The sequence below is a fragment of the Galeopterus variegatus genome, unplaced genomic scaffold, assembly GCF_000696425.1.
Source record: "Galeopterus variegatus unplaced genomic scaffold, G_variegatus-3.0.2 Scaffold1676, whole genome shotgun sequence".
NCBI lineage: Eukaryota > Metazoa > Chordata > Mammalia > Dermoptera > Cynocephalidae > Galeopterus > Galeopterus variegatus.
The window spans coordinates 217,083-232,206 of record NW_007727787.1 but is presented as its reverse complement, the minus strand read 5'-3'; the positions used below and the strand labels follow the sequence as shown (position 1 = coordinate 232,206).

At 42.5% G+C, this 15,124-nt stretch overlaps 1 protein-coding gene across 1 annotated transcript in view; it reads right to left on the bottom strand.

Annotated features, from left to right (window-relative positions):
* Positions 1-2,252: 2,252 nt before the first annotated feature.
* Positions 2,253-15,124, bottom strand: part of EFTUD1 (elongation factor Tu GTP binding domain containing 1) — a 168,920-nt gene continuing 156,048 nt past the window's right edge. Inside the window, exon 19 of the mRNA XM_008578389.1 lies at positions 2,253-2,579. Coding sequence (XP_008576611.1) covers positions 2,391-2,579 — 189 coding nt within the window. The 3' untranslated portion in view covers positions 2,253-2,390. The remainder of the gene's footprint in view (positions 2,580-15,124) is intronic.

The window sequence follows — 15,124 nt, the reverse complement described above, 5'->3', positions numbered from 1 at the left end:
TGTGTGAACTTAAATTTTGAGAGGCCCTGATGAATTTCCTTATCCCTATTTCATATGACAGGTGTCCAAATTAAATGGTACCACCACCACCACCACCCCCCCACGCACACACTCAAGGGTACTTCAAAAAGTTCACTGGAAATGAAATTAAAAGGTAACGTGAATCTTTCTACGAACTTTTTGAAGACTTTTTGTATATATACAAACTTTTTGTATATATACAAGTCCCTAATATGCAGAAGGCCACTAATAAACGGGAGCCACCTTCCCTTCCTTCTCCAGGGCCAGGCACTATTTCCAGGGTTACATTAGGAGAAAGGTTTTTCTCCCTCAGTCTACGGAAACTCTGACACAAGAAACAGGCCCCTCACAGCCTCCCAATCAGAGTGCAATGATGTTGGTAGCTCTGGGCTGCTTGCAGCTCATCCTCCAGCTGGGTCCTGAAGCCCAGGCCCCTCCCAGCCTCTCCTCCCCTGGCTCACCTGTGCTCCAGGGCTGGCTGAGAAAAGACATTAAATTAGTATGCCTATACCCGTCCCCTAACAGAAGAACAGCTTCCTCTGGATCCTCCAAGAGTGAGGGTCCTGGTTTCATGGCTTCCTCAACCCAGCCTTCCTCACGGCCTCTGAAGCCTGTCTATCGAAGACTGCAAAAAACCAGCACCTCTGTAAGAAACGGAAATCAGTCACTTCCACTTGGGCACTGACAGCTTTCTGGTATGCTTCCACTGAACTCAACAAACTGAGGCTGGGGTTTGGGCATGGCACGCAGAGCAAAGGCACAATCTTACCATGCTGTCAAAGTTGGGGATGTGGTTTCAATGACTGGGTTCTCATCATGAATTACACAATAGGGTAGATTATATAGATGGCAGATTAGCTATATCCATTGGTCTGCCTCTTTGTGGCCATTTTACTGCTCATTAGTATCTTTCCCAAACAGGGAGAAGGAAGAGAGGCAATCTATCAACTTGACATGTCACTTCCCCCACACCAGCTCATCTGGCAGGGCGCAACAGAACTGCAGAAAGAGCTCTCTTTCTGGGTTATGCCTTTTTTCTCTATTAAGTGCAGCATTTGCTGATAAAGTGCAGAGTCTAAGAATATGTTTTATAGCACATCTGGCAGTTTGAATGATGTTATTTACAAATGCTATAAATCGATGTGCTAGCTTCTCCTATGGTATCAAAGTTTTCAAATAAACCAATACATGGTATACCTCTCCTAAATTAATCCAGATATCATTATCTATTAAATTTAAACAGACAGTGAATTATCTAGCCATACTTTCTCCAAAGTCTAATTGACTGACCTAGACTTGAGCAGTTATGCCAGGACTCTAAAGATCAAAGATAAAATGTCTACAACTAGTATTAAGAATGACTTAGTTTATAAGAAAAACCATTAAAAGCATTTCAAAAACAAAGTCTAGTTTGATAATTTTATGTTATGAAAAGAAATACTTCTTTTAAGTGGCTATAAAAATCATTATGCAACATCAAAAATTACAAAATCTATTAGTGACTAGATTGTATTTGTTCCTTAAATAGGGATCACCTTGAATGAGGCAACTGAGAAGATTTAGGAAAAATAAAGGGAATAGTAACCTCATGTACATTAGCTAATATGCCTTCAGTATGGTTAAGAGGAAATAAGCAAAGAAAATTATAAAAATTTACCTATATTTTTTCAAGAAAAAGGTATGCGGATAACTTTCACTAACACTTATTTAAATAGGGGTGATACAATTTATGAGTGAGTGTAAAAGCAGAAGGTTTAAAGGCTAACTATTGAACATTATACTGTTTTGCTAGACACCACCATAAGATGGGTAAGCTATAATAATGACTTGGCTTAACTGAAAAGCAGCTGCTGCTCTCTCAAGTATGTGGTCTCTCTCTAAGTGATACTAAATGCAGTGATTCAATGATTAAATATGAAATGTTACCACTCAGAAATTCAAATGTGATGTTTACATGGAGGATGTTCTCAGAAATGTGACACTGCAATGACAGGCAGACAGAGTATGAGTTCAGATGTAGCTGCTCAGTGGAGAGCACTGTGGGGTCTGCACATCATGACCCCAGCACTGAATGGGCTGTTGTGACATCAGCACACATTTTACTGCCCCCGGAGGGGGGTGGTATGCACTGGGCAGTAAAAAGTCACCATTACAATATTTATGATAACTTCTTGCCTTGAACCAGAATTAAAAACAAAAACCAAAAAACTGAAAAAGTGTTCTCTAACATCCTCGTTAAAATATATGGATCAACTTTATTGAAAGTGAATGCATGGAGACAATGCAGCAAAAAGAAATTTTCCCAATATTAAATCCTTGATGATACTTTTTAATTCATTATAAAGAAAAGAATCCATCAAAAGTAGTAGCTACTTATTTTTGCTGAGTGTTCTCTGCTTTTCTGCATGCTCCACAATCTTTTCTTCCACATAAAGACCCTTCCGCTTCCGTACTGCATTCATGTACTTCCGGGCCTGGTTCTCAGAGTCAGCCTTTTCCCCAAAGTGCAAGTACTCCTCCTCAGTGGTTGGTACCCAGAATGGGTCGCTGGGAATGATCTTGTAAAAAGAAGGTGACAGAATGTGTGAGGTTAGGAAAAAAAATTTTAATTTCAAACCCCATTCGTACAGTCTTAGCAAATGAAAAAAAAGTTAGGCAATGAACAGTTAGGCTTGCTACAAACAGTAATAAACAAATATGAAGAATCATGGGAAGTTGAACAAATGGAAGTATATTCAACAAAACTTGAAACATACATATTATTCTTTGCTCACAGAGCCATTTCATAACACTAAGGAAGAAAGAAAACTATTCATTTTTAATAATGTAATAAAAACACTCTCCTTTTCACTAGGATGTATCTGGGTGTCAGTGTCTTTTCATCCATTTTGCCTTTGTGTCCAACAAAGACCAATGCATGTAAGTCCAATCTTGATTATTCTGAGCTTTTTGCTCTAAAATTCAATGGAGTGCTCTGGTGAGCTGGACCAGGTGGACCACATGTTTTGCATGGGCCAGAGGCAGACGTGAGCAGCTTCCTTTCCTCTCTTCTCTGGGCCCATGCTTGTTTACTATTTGGTGGCGAGGAAAAGCAAATCTACGGGAAGGCATGCTGAGGACAGTTCCTCTCTGAGGCCACTGCTTGAGGGGAAGGGAGAAGGGAAGGAAGCTGAGAAAGGATTAGTCTGGAACCCAAACTGGGTAGAGTGCTCAGCCCCTCCAGGATGGCCAGCAGCCAAGTCATGAGGTCCAAGGAGGTGGTGAACTTGGACATGGACCTTCATGAGCTCCATATCCAAAGGTGTGACTTCCAGGACAGGACAGAGACTGATTGCTCCCTCACCCCTTCCAGTTATGGGAGAAACTCCAGTCCTGATGGTATCCTTTGGATAGAGAAAGCTCCGTGAGCCTAATACTCCTTGCCTCTCTCTGCCTCCTCACTCATGGTTCACCATGGGGATTTGATTGGTAAATGTGAGAGGAGAAAACAGATGCAGGTAGCCTGGCCTCCTCCTTCTCCCTTTTACTGGAAGCAAGCTGTCCACAGGAAAGACACAATCTGCTGTTTCTCCATGCTGTGTGCAGAAGCAGACTTTGCCCCTGCAGTGGGAACCCTGTCCAGTATAGTTTGTCTAATTCTGGACTTCAGTATTAGGACACCCAATTGCCTAAAGATAAAGACCACGTTCTCCAAGATCAGCTTTATTAGTAGTAATGCTGAGAGCTTATCCTTTGTATGCCTTACTCTTTTTTTTTTTTTTTTCTTATTTCTCATCTGGGGGGAAAAGGTTATTTATTGGGCAAATTAAAAAAACCCCAACACTTTTCAATTCAAAATATAGAAATGAAAGAAAAAAAGACACACACACACACACACACACACACACACACACACACGCATGCACGCAGCTGGCCAGTATGGGGATCCGAACCCGTGACCTTGGTATTATAACACCATGCTCTAACCAACTGAACTAACCAACCAGCCCCCCAAAATATATTTTAAAATAGTCACTCTTCAACATAGAAAGGAAAATTTCTGTGGACCAGGAAAGGAGACGTATTTGGAGGGAGAGAGAGGAGACCACAGTACTAAATTGGGGTGAAAGCCCCACCCAAAGCCAATGGGGAGCCAAGACAGACGTGAATATCCACGTCTGCTCAGAGCCGTGGCTAGAGATGAGTTGTAGAACACGAAGCAGAAGCAGTCACCTCTGAAGCTCAGACTCAGCCTGTGCAAAGTCTGTTGTCCTATGCCATCGTGCTGATGACGGCACTAACTGAGCTGAGCCACTGCAGAGGACACAGCTGGAGCTATGGCACTCAGGAGGGCAGAGGAGGAGACAACTCTGAAATGACTAACACTGAGGCCACCCAGAGCAGAGTACATGGAGGAGAAAACTCCCACTGAAGATGGCCTTGCAAATCAGAGCACAAAGCACAAAAGGAAACCCAGCACCATGAAAGACAGCTGCCAGACTCAACAAAAGGGAAAATGCATCATCAGATCCTGAGAGGTAATAGAGTAATCTGAAGAGAGCCTTATAGAGAGCACATTTAAAAATCCCCAAAGAAATACAGTGGGGGAGGGGATAGCATCCATAAAACATTAGGCAGTTGTAAAACAGAATGAACTAGAAATCCTAGAAATAAAAAATTTAAACATAAAAATAAACAGCAAAGAAACTAAGTAGGTAGATTAAATAGAAGACTGCTAAAGAGAGAAAAGTGAATTAAAAGATAGACTTGACATCCAGAAAATACAAAGAACTCTTACAACTCAACAAAAGACAAACAGCTCAATAAAAAATTGGCAAAGGACTTGAGTAAACATTTCTCCAAAGAAGATATACAAATGGTCAACAAGCAAATGAAAAGATGCTCAATATCATTAGCCATTAGGGAAATGCCAATCAAAACCACAATGAGATACCGCTTCACACCCACTAGGGTGGTTATATTAAAAACAATTTTTTAAAAAGGAATATAAATGTTGGTGAGGATGTGGAGAAATTGGAAACCTCATACATTGCTTGCGGAAATGATATAATGGCACAGCCACTGTGAAAAAAAGTCTGGCAGTTTCCCCAAAAGTTACACACAAAATACCATATGACCCCACAATATTACTCCTAGGTATATACTCAAAGGAACTGAAAACAGGAACTAAAACAAGTACATGTACATGCAAGATCATAGCAGCGTTATTCACAATAGCCAAAAGGTGGGAAAGCCCAAATGGTCATCAAAGGATGAGCAGATAAACAAAATAAGGTATATCCACACAATGGGATATTATACAGCCATAAAAAGGAATAACATTTAAATGGACATATGCTGACATATGCTAAAATGTAGATGTACCTCCAAAACATTACGATAAGTGAAGCTAGACATAAAAGGTCACATATTATATGATTCCATGCGTATGAAATGTAAAACTACATAAATCCATAGATAGAATGCAGACTAGTGGTTACCAGGGACTGAGTGTAGGGAAGAGTGCTGAGAAACTGCTTAATGCATAAGTAGTTTTACTCTGCAGTGATAGAAATGTTTTGGATGTGATGGTTGCACGACATTGTGAATTTACAAACGAAATACAACAGAATTGCTTACCTTAATATGGTTAATTTTATGTTATATAACTTTCACCTCAATAAATTATTTTTAAACAGATTTACAGAAATTTCCCAGAATACAGTACACAGAGACACACACACACACACACACACACACACACACAAAGAAAGAAAAGTCAAGAGTCATAAAATATGTGCAGGATTTATCTGATAGTAGTTCTAGAATCAGAGAACAGGAGATCAGTCTTCAGATGGAAGAACCCACCCTGTGACAGTGGTGAAATGCTGCAAATCTGTGAGCCTGTGATGCTCACTGCTGACCCACCAGACACTACAGAACAAGAGGAGTGAGCCACTACTGTGCTGCCTGCTCTTGAACAAAGGTTGGAAACAAAGAAGCTGCCTGTGTCCTGGCACTGAGGCTGATACAGAGAAAATCAGAGAAAAGCCAGATCACCTACAGAAGACCATGAATCAGACCAATGATAGGTTTTGCCTCAGCAACAACAGATGCCAGAACACCAAAGTGCCCAGGAACCTAAGCGTGAGCCTACAAGTCTTCATCTAGTTAAACTTTGATTTTAAAAAAGTCTTTGTCAGACAGACTCTAAAAATGTACCACTTATTGCAGATCCCCAACAAAGGAACTAAGAACTATCCTTTAGCAAAAAGAAAATAATCCCTGAAGGAAACAGCAGACTGTAAGTAGTGAGAGTGGCCACTAAAGCATACCAGCTTTATAAACCAGCAGTGAGAGTACAAATTCTGGTGAGTGACAGCAAGCCTGTTTTGAAGAAGGACCCCATTTGGTGGCTGGGGAAAAGGGGAAGGAAAGGGGATAAGGGCCAGTCCTTGGGTGAGCAGAGTGGTGGACAAGGACGATCAGATGGAATTCAGACTGTGAAACTGGAGCCAGAATGAGGAGGAAGGAGGAAGCCCAGTCCTGTGGACATGACAATCTAAGGGTTTTTTTTCCAGAGCTAGAGGGAGTATACTGCTATTTTGTGGGCACACAGGTCCCTGGAGATTCAATTCTGATTCACCAGCAACTGGGCCTAGGATAGCAAGGCACATTCCATACCATTCAGTGAAAGAGAACGTCATCATGATACCAGCCAAGTCAAGTCAGTGTGGGATCAGGGTCTGGGTTTGGACAAGAGGACAGAAGGGGACTACCATTCAAAGTATCCATCCAAGGGTGAGGAGGAGAAGTAGCTTATGAAGGGGTAGCACAAGGGAGCCTCATGGTGATGGCACAATTCTACATCTCGATGGTGATGGTAGTTACATAAAGTTACACACATGACAAAATTTTATAGAACTACACATGCACACACACACATATGAATAAACAAAGCAGAAGAAAAAGGGAGCCTGGATTTTTGGCAGTGTCACTGAGTCACTGTACCAGTTAAAGCCAACTATTGGTATAGCATTACAGTCCTTGCAGCTGAAAATACTCATAACTAATATAGGGTTGTTGTGAAAATTAAAGAAGATATTACATGAAAGTTATAGAGTAAAGCACCTGGCAGATCCCAGTTGTCTGGCTCCAAAGACTGTCCTTTTTCCATGACAGCAGACTGCCATGAAGACTGTATTTATCCAAACTGCTCAATGGTACTAGCTAAGTCAAGTGCATATATTATAGCTGGTGAAATGTGAATAACCTCTGTGGTTGTATCAATGTCAGTGTCATGGTTTGGTATGGTATAAGAGATGTTAACATTGGGGGTACAGGGATAAAAGGTACACAGGAACTCTATACTTTTGGTGTGTTTTTTTTTTTTGGTAACTTCCTGTGAATAAATTTATTTCAATTTTTTTTTTTTAAAAGCTACTCATCCACAAGTGATAATTCTCTTCTGTCGGGTCAACTGTTGGGAGGAAAAGGTAAAATTCTCAACATTTTTAAGAAAACAAGTACACCAACTGCCTTAGGAATTGGTTACTCTGTTTTGCTGGTGGAAAGGGGGGTGAGGTCAGTGGTGTCTGTTCTTCATGTAACAAAACAGGCAAAAAGAATGCAACAAGGAGTGGGAAGAGGAAGGGAGTCTTGTGTAAGCTGTGAGCCAGGAGTCTCAGTTCAATGCCAGTTCCCTACCCACTTAGCTGTGTGATCTTGGAGAAGTTATTGCAAACCATCTTGTGCCTGGCTTCTCCCATTTGTGAAAGGGGAATATGAAAAATCCCAATCTCATATGACTATACGAGGACTAGATGAGATCATCAGTTGATGGAAGGGGCTGTGCCTGGGATGCAGGAAAGCACATCACAACCCTCTCCATCATACTGCTGTGTCAGGCATCCAGGCCCAGGGTCACTAGTGCAAGCACAGGTCAGTGGAAGGGGAAAGGGCAAGTCCACAAAGTCAGTGGCATCTTCCATGTGCTTTTATGAAACCATCACACTAGGGTGACTGGAAAAACAGAGCCACTGGAAGAGCTGCTGCTACATTTTGTGGCCTAGCAGATGAATCTATCTGCTTTTCCTGTAACCTCTGGGGACCCAGCCCCAGCCCCACGCCTCAGCGCCACAGAGCGTAAGAACACAGAACTAGTGCCCTCAGGTTGAAGGACAATGACATGCTGGACACAAGTAAACAAATGTCAGCAGGGTATATGTCTACAGAGTGGTAACAAAGTCTCTATGGGTGCCATTAGCAAGGTATTGGCAGGTTGCTGGGACCTACCAAATCCAAATGGTATAATGTGTACTGTTTTCATAGAAGACTCTTCCTAAAAGGAAGAGAAGAATACTAGAACCAGCATCAACAAATAAGCCAGCAACAGAAAAAGGGAGACAGTAGGGGGAGTCAGGAGAGTGTGGGATGAAGGAGCAAAAAGACCATAAAGTCGGGATTCCCATATCAGGGATCTACAGCCTTAGAGGATGAAGGATTACCTGGACCCACATGTCATGTCCATACACACTGGAGGTTTTCTAAAAAACCCAGCTGTTCTAATTATTCTTACCACACATCTGGCCCTGTCACTAACTAGTGTGGCCTTGAGCAAGTTACATAAGCTTCCTGAGGCTCGAGCTATTCTCTATCACTCTTCTAGAGTGAGACTGACCGAGGCCCTCATAATAAAAGGATCTGTTCTAAGAACTTTCACATATCACCTCATTTCACCTTCAAGATTAGCCTGAGGCTCGGGGAGGCTAAGATTTGTTCAACACAACCCAGCTAGTAAGTGATGTAGATTCACCTGTAAAGTGAGGCCTCCCTATGGACTCTCTGCAGGGATCCTGCCTTGGGTTGAATGTACCCCCCCCCCAACTTAATCCCCACGTTAAGAGGGTGGGAAATCCTATAATCCTATTATGGTAATTGCAAGGTGGGGCCTTGAAGAGGTGATTAGACTGTAGGACCATGACATAATGAATGGATTAATAATGGTCGTCAGGGGCGTGGTTCCGTGGGCTTTAAAAGAAGAGCACATGAGAGGTAGTCTCTCTTTGCCCTGCCATTTCACAATGTGATACCCTGCTGTCACTGTCACCACCATCGAGGCCTTCACCAAATGTGTACCCTGTACTTTGGACCTCCTAGCCTCCGAAACTAAGCAATAAATTTCATTTTCTTTATAAATCACCCAGTTTCAGGTATTTTGTTATAAGCAACAGAAATGAACTAATGCAGATCCTAATCCTCTTCTCCTCCCACCTTGGGCCTTTGTTGTGACTTTGTCTCAGGAAGATACAAATGACTGTTCTTCTCTGGGGGGTGGGTGCCCTTAGTGTATACTTGATAAATGTAGTTAATTGAATAAATTGCTGCATACCTCCCCCTTGACTTCAGAAAGCTCAGATTATAAAAAAAAAATGGGCATTTTCCCCTTCTTCCTGAGTATCTGAACACCTGTACAAATAGACAGACAGACAGACTGTAAGCCTCTCAGGAAAATCTAACAAGGTACCAGAATAGTGGGGTGGCACTGCTGATCCAGAAGTTCCCAGCACTGGTGAGTGGACGTGGAGGTGCTGAGGGGCATAGGGTCTAGACAGAGAGGCAGCTGTGGGTAGACATTCTGTAGTTAGAGGCAAATGGTTTTAGAAGATTCCTAAAATTGGTTGGTACCATCATACTGTCCCTAGCGGCCAGACACAACTGGCCCAGACAAGCTACTTCATGGCAAAGACCAGTGAGGATGCAGAGGGCACCCCCTGAAAGTAAGGCTCCCTTTCCCCCTCCTCTATCACGGGGTCACAGAAGCCCTCTCCCTCTCAGAGAGGAGAAGGGGAAGAAAATCAGGAGACTAAACATTTATCTGGCAGTTATCCACAAAGACTATTTATCCTGTAAGGGAATATGGTGTTACTAGTTTTAAAGAAGCATTCCCCTGACCAGTTGGAAGATAAACCCATCATAGAATATAAAGACGCTACATGTTCTTTGTAGGTCTGAGTTGCACTGGTGAATAAACCTTAAATCCTGTAAAAAAAGAAAGTGACAAACTACAGAGAGAAATAAATGAGGTGCTACATGAGAGACAACGGACTCAGACTGGCCAATTTAAGACTAGAGTTCTTGTTTCAAAAATGCAAGACCCAAAAGTTTCAAAGAGGGTCCACTTTTGTCTGGACCTCTGTTACAGACTTCTGAAGTTGGTTCAGTTTGTTCCCTAGAGGCTCCCTGGACCACTTTTTGGACTCACCGACATCTGCCCATGGGCCTCCCTTGGAGACCTGAATCCAGACTACTTGCTATGCACATTCAGCTGGCCTCACTTCCCATGTCTAACATAGGCAGGTGCTCCGCTTTTACCTTCATGACTCCTGTATCTGTGTGTACATCCTGAAGCCACTTGCCTCAATATGCCAAACAAACTCTATGAACAGGGGAAGTGGAGTTAACACCTGACTGCCTGAGGCTAGTTTTGAATTTCCTTGACTTCCAGTCAAGCTGGCAGAATAGATCGTCCTCAGAGTCTCTCTCTCCCATAAATCAACTAATTTATAACTATTAAAAAGCAACAACAGCCAAGCTGGGGCCGCCAGAGCTCAGTGGAAGAGGAGGAGAGACCTGCATGAAGGCCAGAGAAGCCACGATGAGAGAAAGAAAAAAAACTCTCCAACCATGTTGAGTCCTGACTGCTTCCAGACTGGAGCTGCTGAGCACAAGGAGCAGGAGCTGGCAAAAGCCGCAGCTGTGCCCTTTGGATGAAGTTGCTTGGAGGCTGCAGGGGAGAAGAGGGCCTTGGTGGCCCCCAAGCCAGAAAGACCACTAACAGGGTTCTTGTCGACCCACATAGGAGTGATGAGCCACAACTGAAAAAAAGGAGCCACTCAGAGGCTGGTGAGTCATCGCAAGGGACCAGCGTACAGCCTGTCCCATGCAAAGTGTTTGCAGCACTGGTGGTGGGGGAGATGGGCCCACTGGGAGAACACTGGGACACAGCAAGGACAGCGGATTGGCCCCCCAAGCAGCATTAGACCACTCAGAGGAGACCAGTCAGGAATACAGAATTGGATGGGGTGCAGTTTGATGAAAAGACTCAAGCCCAGACCAGTGTTTCTACACAACCCAGGTGCATTGGATTTCACTAAATCAGGAAGTCATATAAAGTCAACCATTAAAACCCGAGCTGCACAAAAAGTCTTCCCCAGGGAATCAACAGCAAAGCAGCAATTTAGCTCAACCACAGAGCTCAAGTACTGGTCCTCACAGGAAGTTCCCCCCACTTACTTCCCCCAGAAGTAAGCAAAGGACAACAAATTAGTTCCAGTGCAGAGTTTAAGTGGTGGTAACAGCAAATAATCCAACACAGAACTGAAAGAAAAAACAGAGTACCCACAACCAGAGACAAAGTTTGATATTAATTAGTAAAGGTCTCATTTCAAAGAACACCTATAACACCTAAAAGGATAGGAAGTCCCCTGGGCTACCAAGCCAGAAAGGGGGGACAACCAGGCACACCACCAGTGCCATGGGGCCCACCCAGGGTCCTGAGGCATGGAGCCATGGACCAGACACCTCCCACAACCAGGCACACCGCCACTGCCACCACCAACCAGGTATGGAATGTGCCAAAAACATCACTTCCACGTGGGTGGCCCACCACAGCCACCACAATAACCACTGCTGCCATGCAAGTGTTTAGACGCCATAACCACCATGCAGATGGTCCACCAGCCACTGGAGTGCATTGACACAAGGAGAGTCACCAGCAGAGATGAAAGAAAAGAAGAGGATGTCTCTCTCCACAAAGCTCATTCCAGAGTGACAGAAGCATCTGCTCTACAATAATATTGGGGGACCTGAACACACCTCTCAGTATTGGACAGATCATCTAGGCAACAAATCAACAGAGTAACCATTACTCTTTCAGAAGGAGAGTAGAAACCTAGGGTAATTAGAGGGGGGAAGAGGGTGAGGGAGAGGGGAGGGAAAGGGGAATGGGAGGAGATTGGACAAGGGGCATAAAAGAATAAGTATGCTTTGTAACAATATATAGCTAGTAATATTGATTTGATCAACATAGGTCAATGGTGAACCCCCAAAATATGTATCATCAATTATGATTCAATAAAAATAAATAAATAAAAATAAATAAAAAGAATTTCCTTAGTGGGGCAAAGACAAGGGTGTCCACCCTCCCCCACTGCTCTCCAGCTTATGCTCTATAGAAAGGCCCCTCTAGGCCACAGAGCAGGGCTTGCTACCAGATGGTAGGAAAAGGGGCTTTTTTTCTCAGTGATTCACCCAGAATTCATCTGCTTCAAGTGAGAATGTATTTTTGCAACTCAACAGCCTACCTAACGGATGATATTTTCTAATTCACAGGAAGGTACCTAAGTGCAAGCTGTTGCCCTAGGCCTTAAGAGAAGGGGGCATGGGGAGGGGGAAGCCAAGAAGAAAAAACCTTTTTTCCAATTTTTTGCCCTATTTGCACTATGATTATGGTGGGCAGGTGGGAAACACCATGTCCAAAAATAAACTTCTTCAGTGCTACTGTAATCACGTCTTCCTTACCCTGTATGAACCTTAGCCCACCCTCAGGGTAATCGCAGTACTAGAAGGTGAATCCTGAGGTTATGCTGACATAAATGCACAACAGCATTGGTTGGTAATATTTTTCTTTCTGTGCTTGTTATTAGGTCCTTTTCTTCCTTTTTCATAGAAGGGTAAAACATAGAAAGAGAAATTATGAGACTGCTGACTTCAAAGGTTTCCTCGTGGAAAATGCTTGTAATTTTATTTTCTCTATTTTTGAAGCACTTTCTCTCAAAAGCTCTTGATTGTAAATTATATGGTGTGGTAGAATACAAATGAAAAGAAAAGTGCCTTGGAGTGAGAAGCCAGATCTCAACAACTGAATTATTTCTAAACCTAACTATAGGGGAAAAACTAAGACAGCTAAAAAATATCAGATCAATGACATTTAATTATAATGTAGTTTTCAAGACTTTCAATGATTTGAAGCTTTGGGGAATAGGACCATAACAGGTGGCAAGGAAATGAAAGAAGAATAGTACAAAACTAGAGCAAAACTCTTCTTGACAACATTTTCCCTAAAATTATTCATTAAGAGAGTGATTCTTAATAATAAGATTCCACAAACAAAACAAATGTTTTTTAAAAACTACTAAGATCAATTTTCAACCCTACTTTGTTTTTTTTAAATTCTAAGAGATAAAAGAGACTGAAAACCATCATGGCATTCATGTAACAAAAACTGCCTATATGGTAAAACCTTGCTGTTTTTATACTAGTTGCCCCTAACTATATAGATATTTCAGGTGGGCATACGGCCACCTAGGTTCAGACAGTATAGGCACACCTTTTCTACAAAGAGTCAGATAATAAATACTTTAGACTTTGCAGGGCATTTGAGCTCTGTTGTAACTATTTAACTCTGCTTTAAAGCAGTCATATAAAATATGTAAGTAAATGGGTATGGCTGTACTCTAATAAATTTTATTTACCAAAACAGGCAATCAGCCATAGTTTTCTAACTCCTACCTAGTTAAGGCTGTATTTCCCAGCCTCCTTGTTAGGTGGGGCCATGTGAATGGTTCTGCACAATGGGATCAAGGTGAAGTGATATGTGCAAGATCCAAATTGTGCTCTTAAAGGGAAGGAGTATGCCCTACTCCTCCTCATCCTCATTCTTATTAGCTAGAATGCAGATGTGATGGTGGAAGGTAGAAGAGCTACTTTAACCATCAGTGGACGCCAAGTGTTGAGAAAGGCAGCAAGCCAGAATGAGCCTAGGCTCCCACCACAGTGAGCCACACATCAGCCCTGGATTGCCTCCCCAGACTCAAAAGGGAAATAATCTCTGCCTTATTTGAGCCACTATATTTTGACCTGTTTGTTACAGCAGTCTTATCTGTTTCCTAAACTAATGTATTTGCCACTTAGGAAATGAGGGGAACTTCACAGTTGTTCTGTTGTTGTTTTTTTAACGTGCTATATAAAATTACTTTCAAGGATAAGACTGACTTTAAAATGAGATTTGTAAGCAAAAAATAGAATATATGAATTCAAATGCATCATTCTTTCAATAATGATGCCATTACAACAGCTTTGAATGCCTGCTTTAGATCTGCAGTTACAGACAATTCCAGTGATTATTTTACCTACACTCTCTTTGTTCTGATCAAACATACTATAACCCAGGTTTTTGCACCAGTGTCGATGGAGGCCATCTTCACAAGATGGATGACTTGTCATCTCTAAGACTTTCAAAAGCCTGAGTTGTGAGTTCTGAAGGCAGTTTTCAGCAATGGAATCACCATGAAGAAACTGTTTCACCTCTTAAGGCCTTCACATTGAAGTGGAATAATCTCTCCGGTTCTAAATATCATTTGGCTGCACTGTCCTGTAATTACACATCTGGTCACTAAAACCTGTGGTAGAGGACTCTATAATGATGTACTTCATTAGGACATCAGAAATATATTTACACTACAGACATGGTTCCTACTCTTCAGGTGTTGCCTTTCCTTTTTTTTTTTTTATTCCTTTTTGTCTTTTTTACTGACCGGTAACGGGATCGCAACCCTCGGTGTCGCGGCCATACCGGGGACCGGCAACGGGATCGCAACCCTCGGTGTTGCGCCCGCACCACGCTCAGCCAGTGAGCGGGAACCAGTCTCCACATGGGATCCAAACCCTCGATGGGAGCGCCACTGCGCTCCCAAGCGGCGCAGTCTCCAGTGCGCCACCGGGCCGGCCCAGGTGTTGCCTTTCTTAACCCATCCTTCCTACTTCTTATTGGTTAGTGTTCTTACGTAAAAGTTGAGTGCCCAAAACCAAAACAAAAAAGTGAGAATTTTGGATAAATGGGAAATTACTACCCATACTCTTGGTGACTAGCAAATGAGTTAAATTTATGGGGCTGAGGCTTTCCACATAATGACATGCAGAAATATCTCTTCAGATATGATAAACCAATGAAACCACCAAAACATCATTTAGTTTTCAGACAAAGATGCAAAGTGCAAGAAAAATTTAATAGTAAATCACTTAAAATGTAGTTTGTACTGACCCCCCCCCCCCCCCCCCCCCC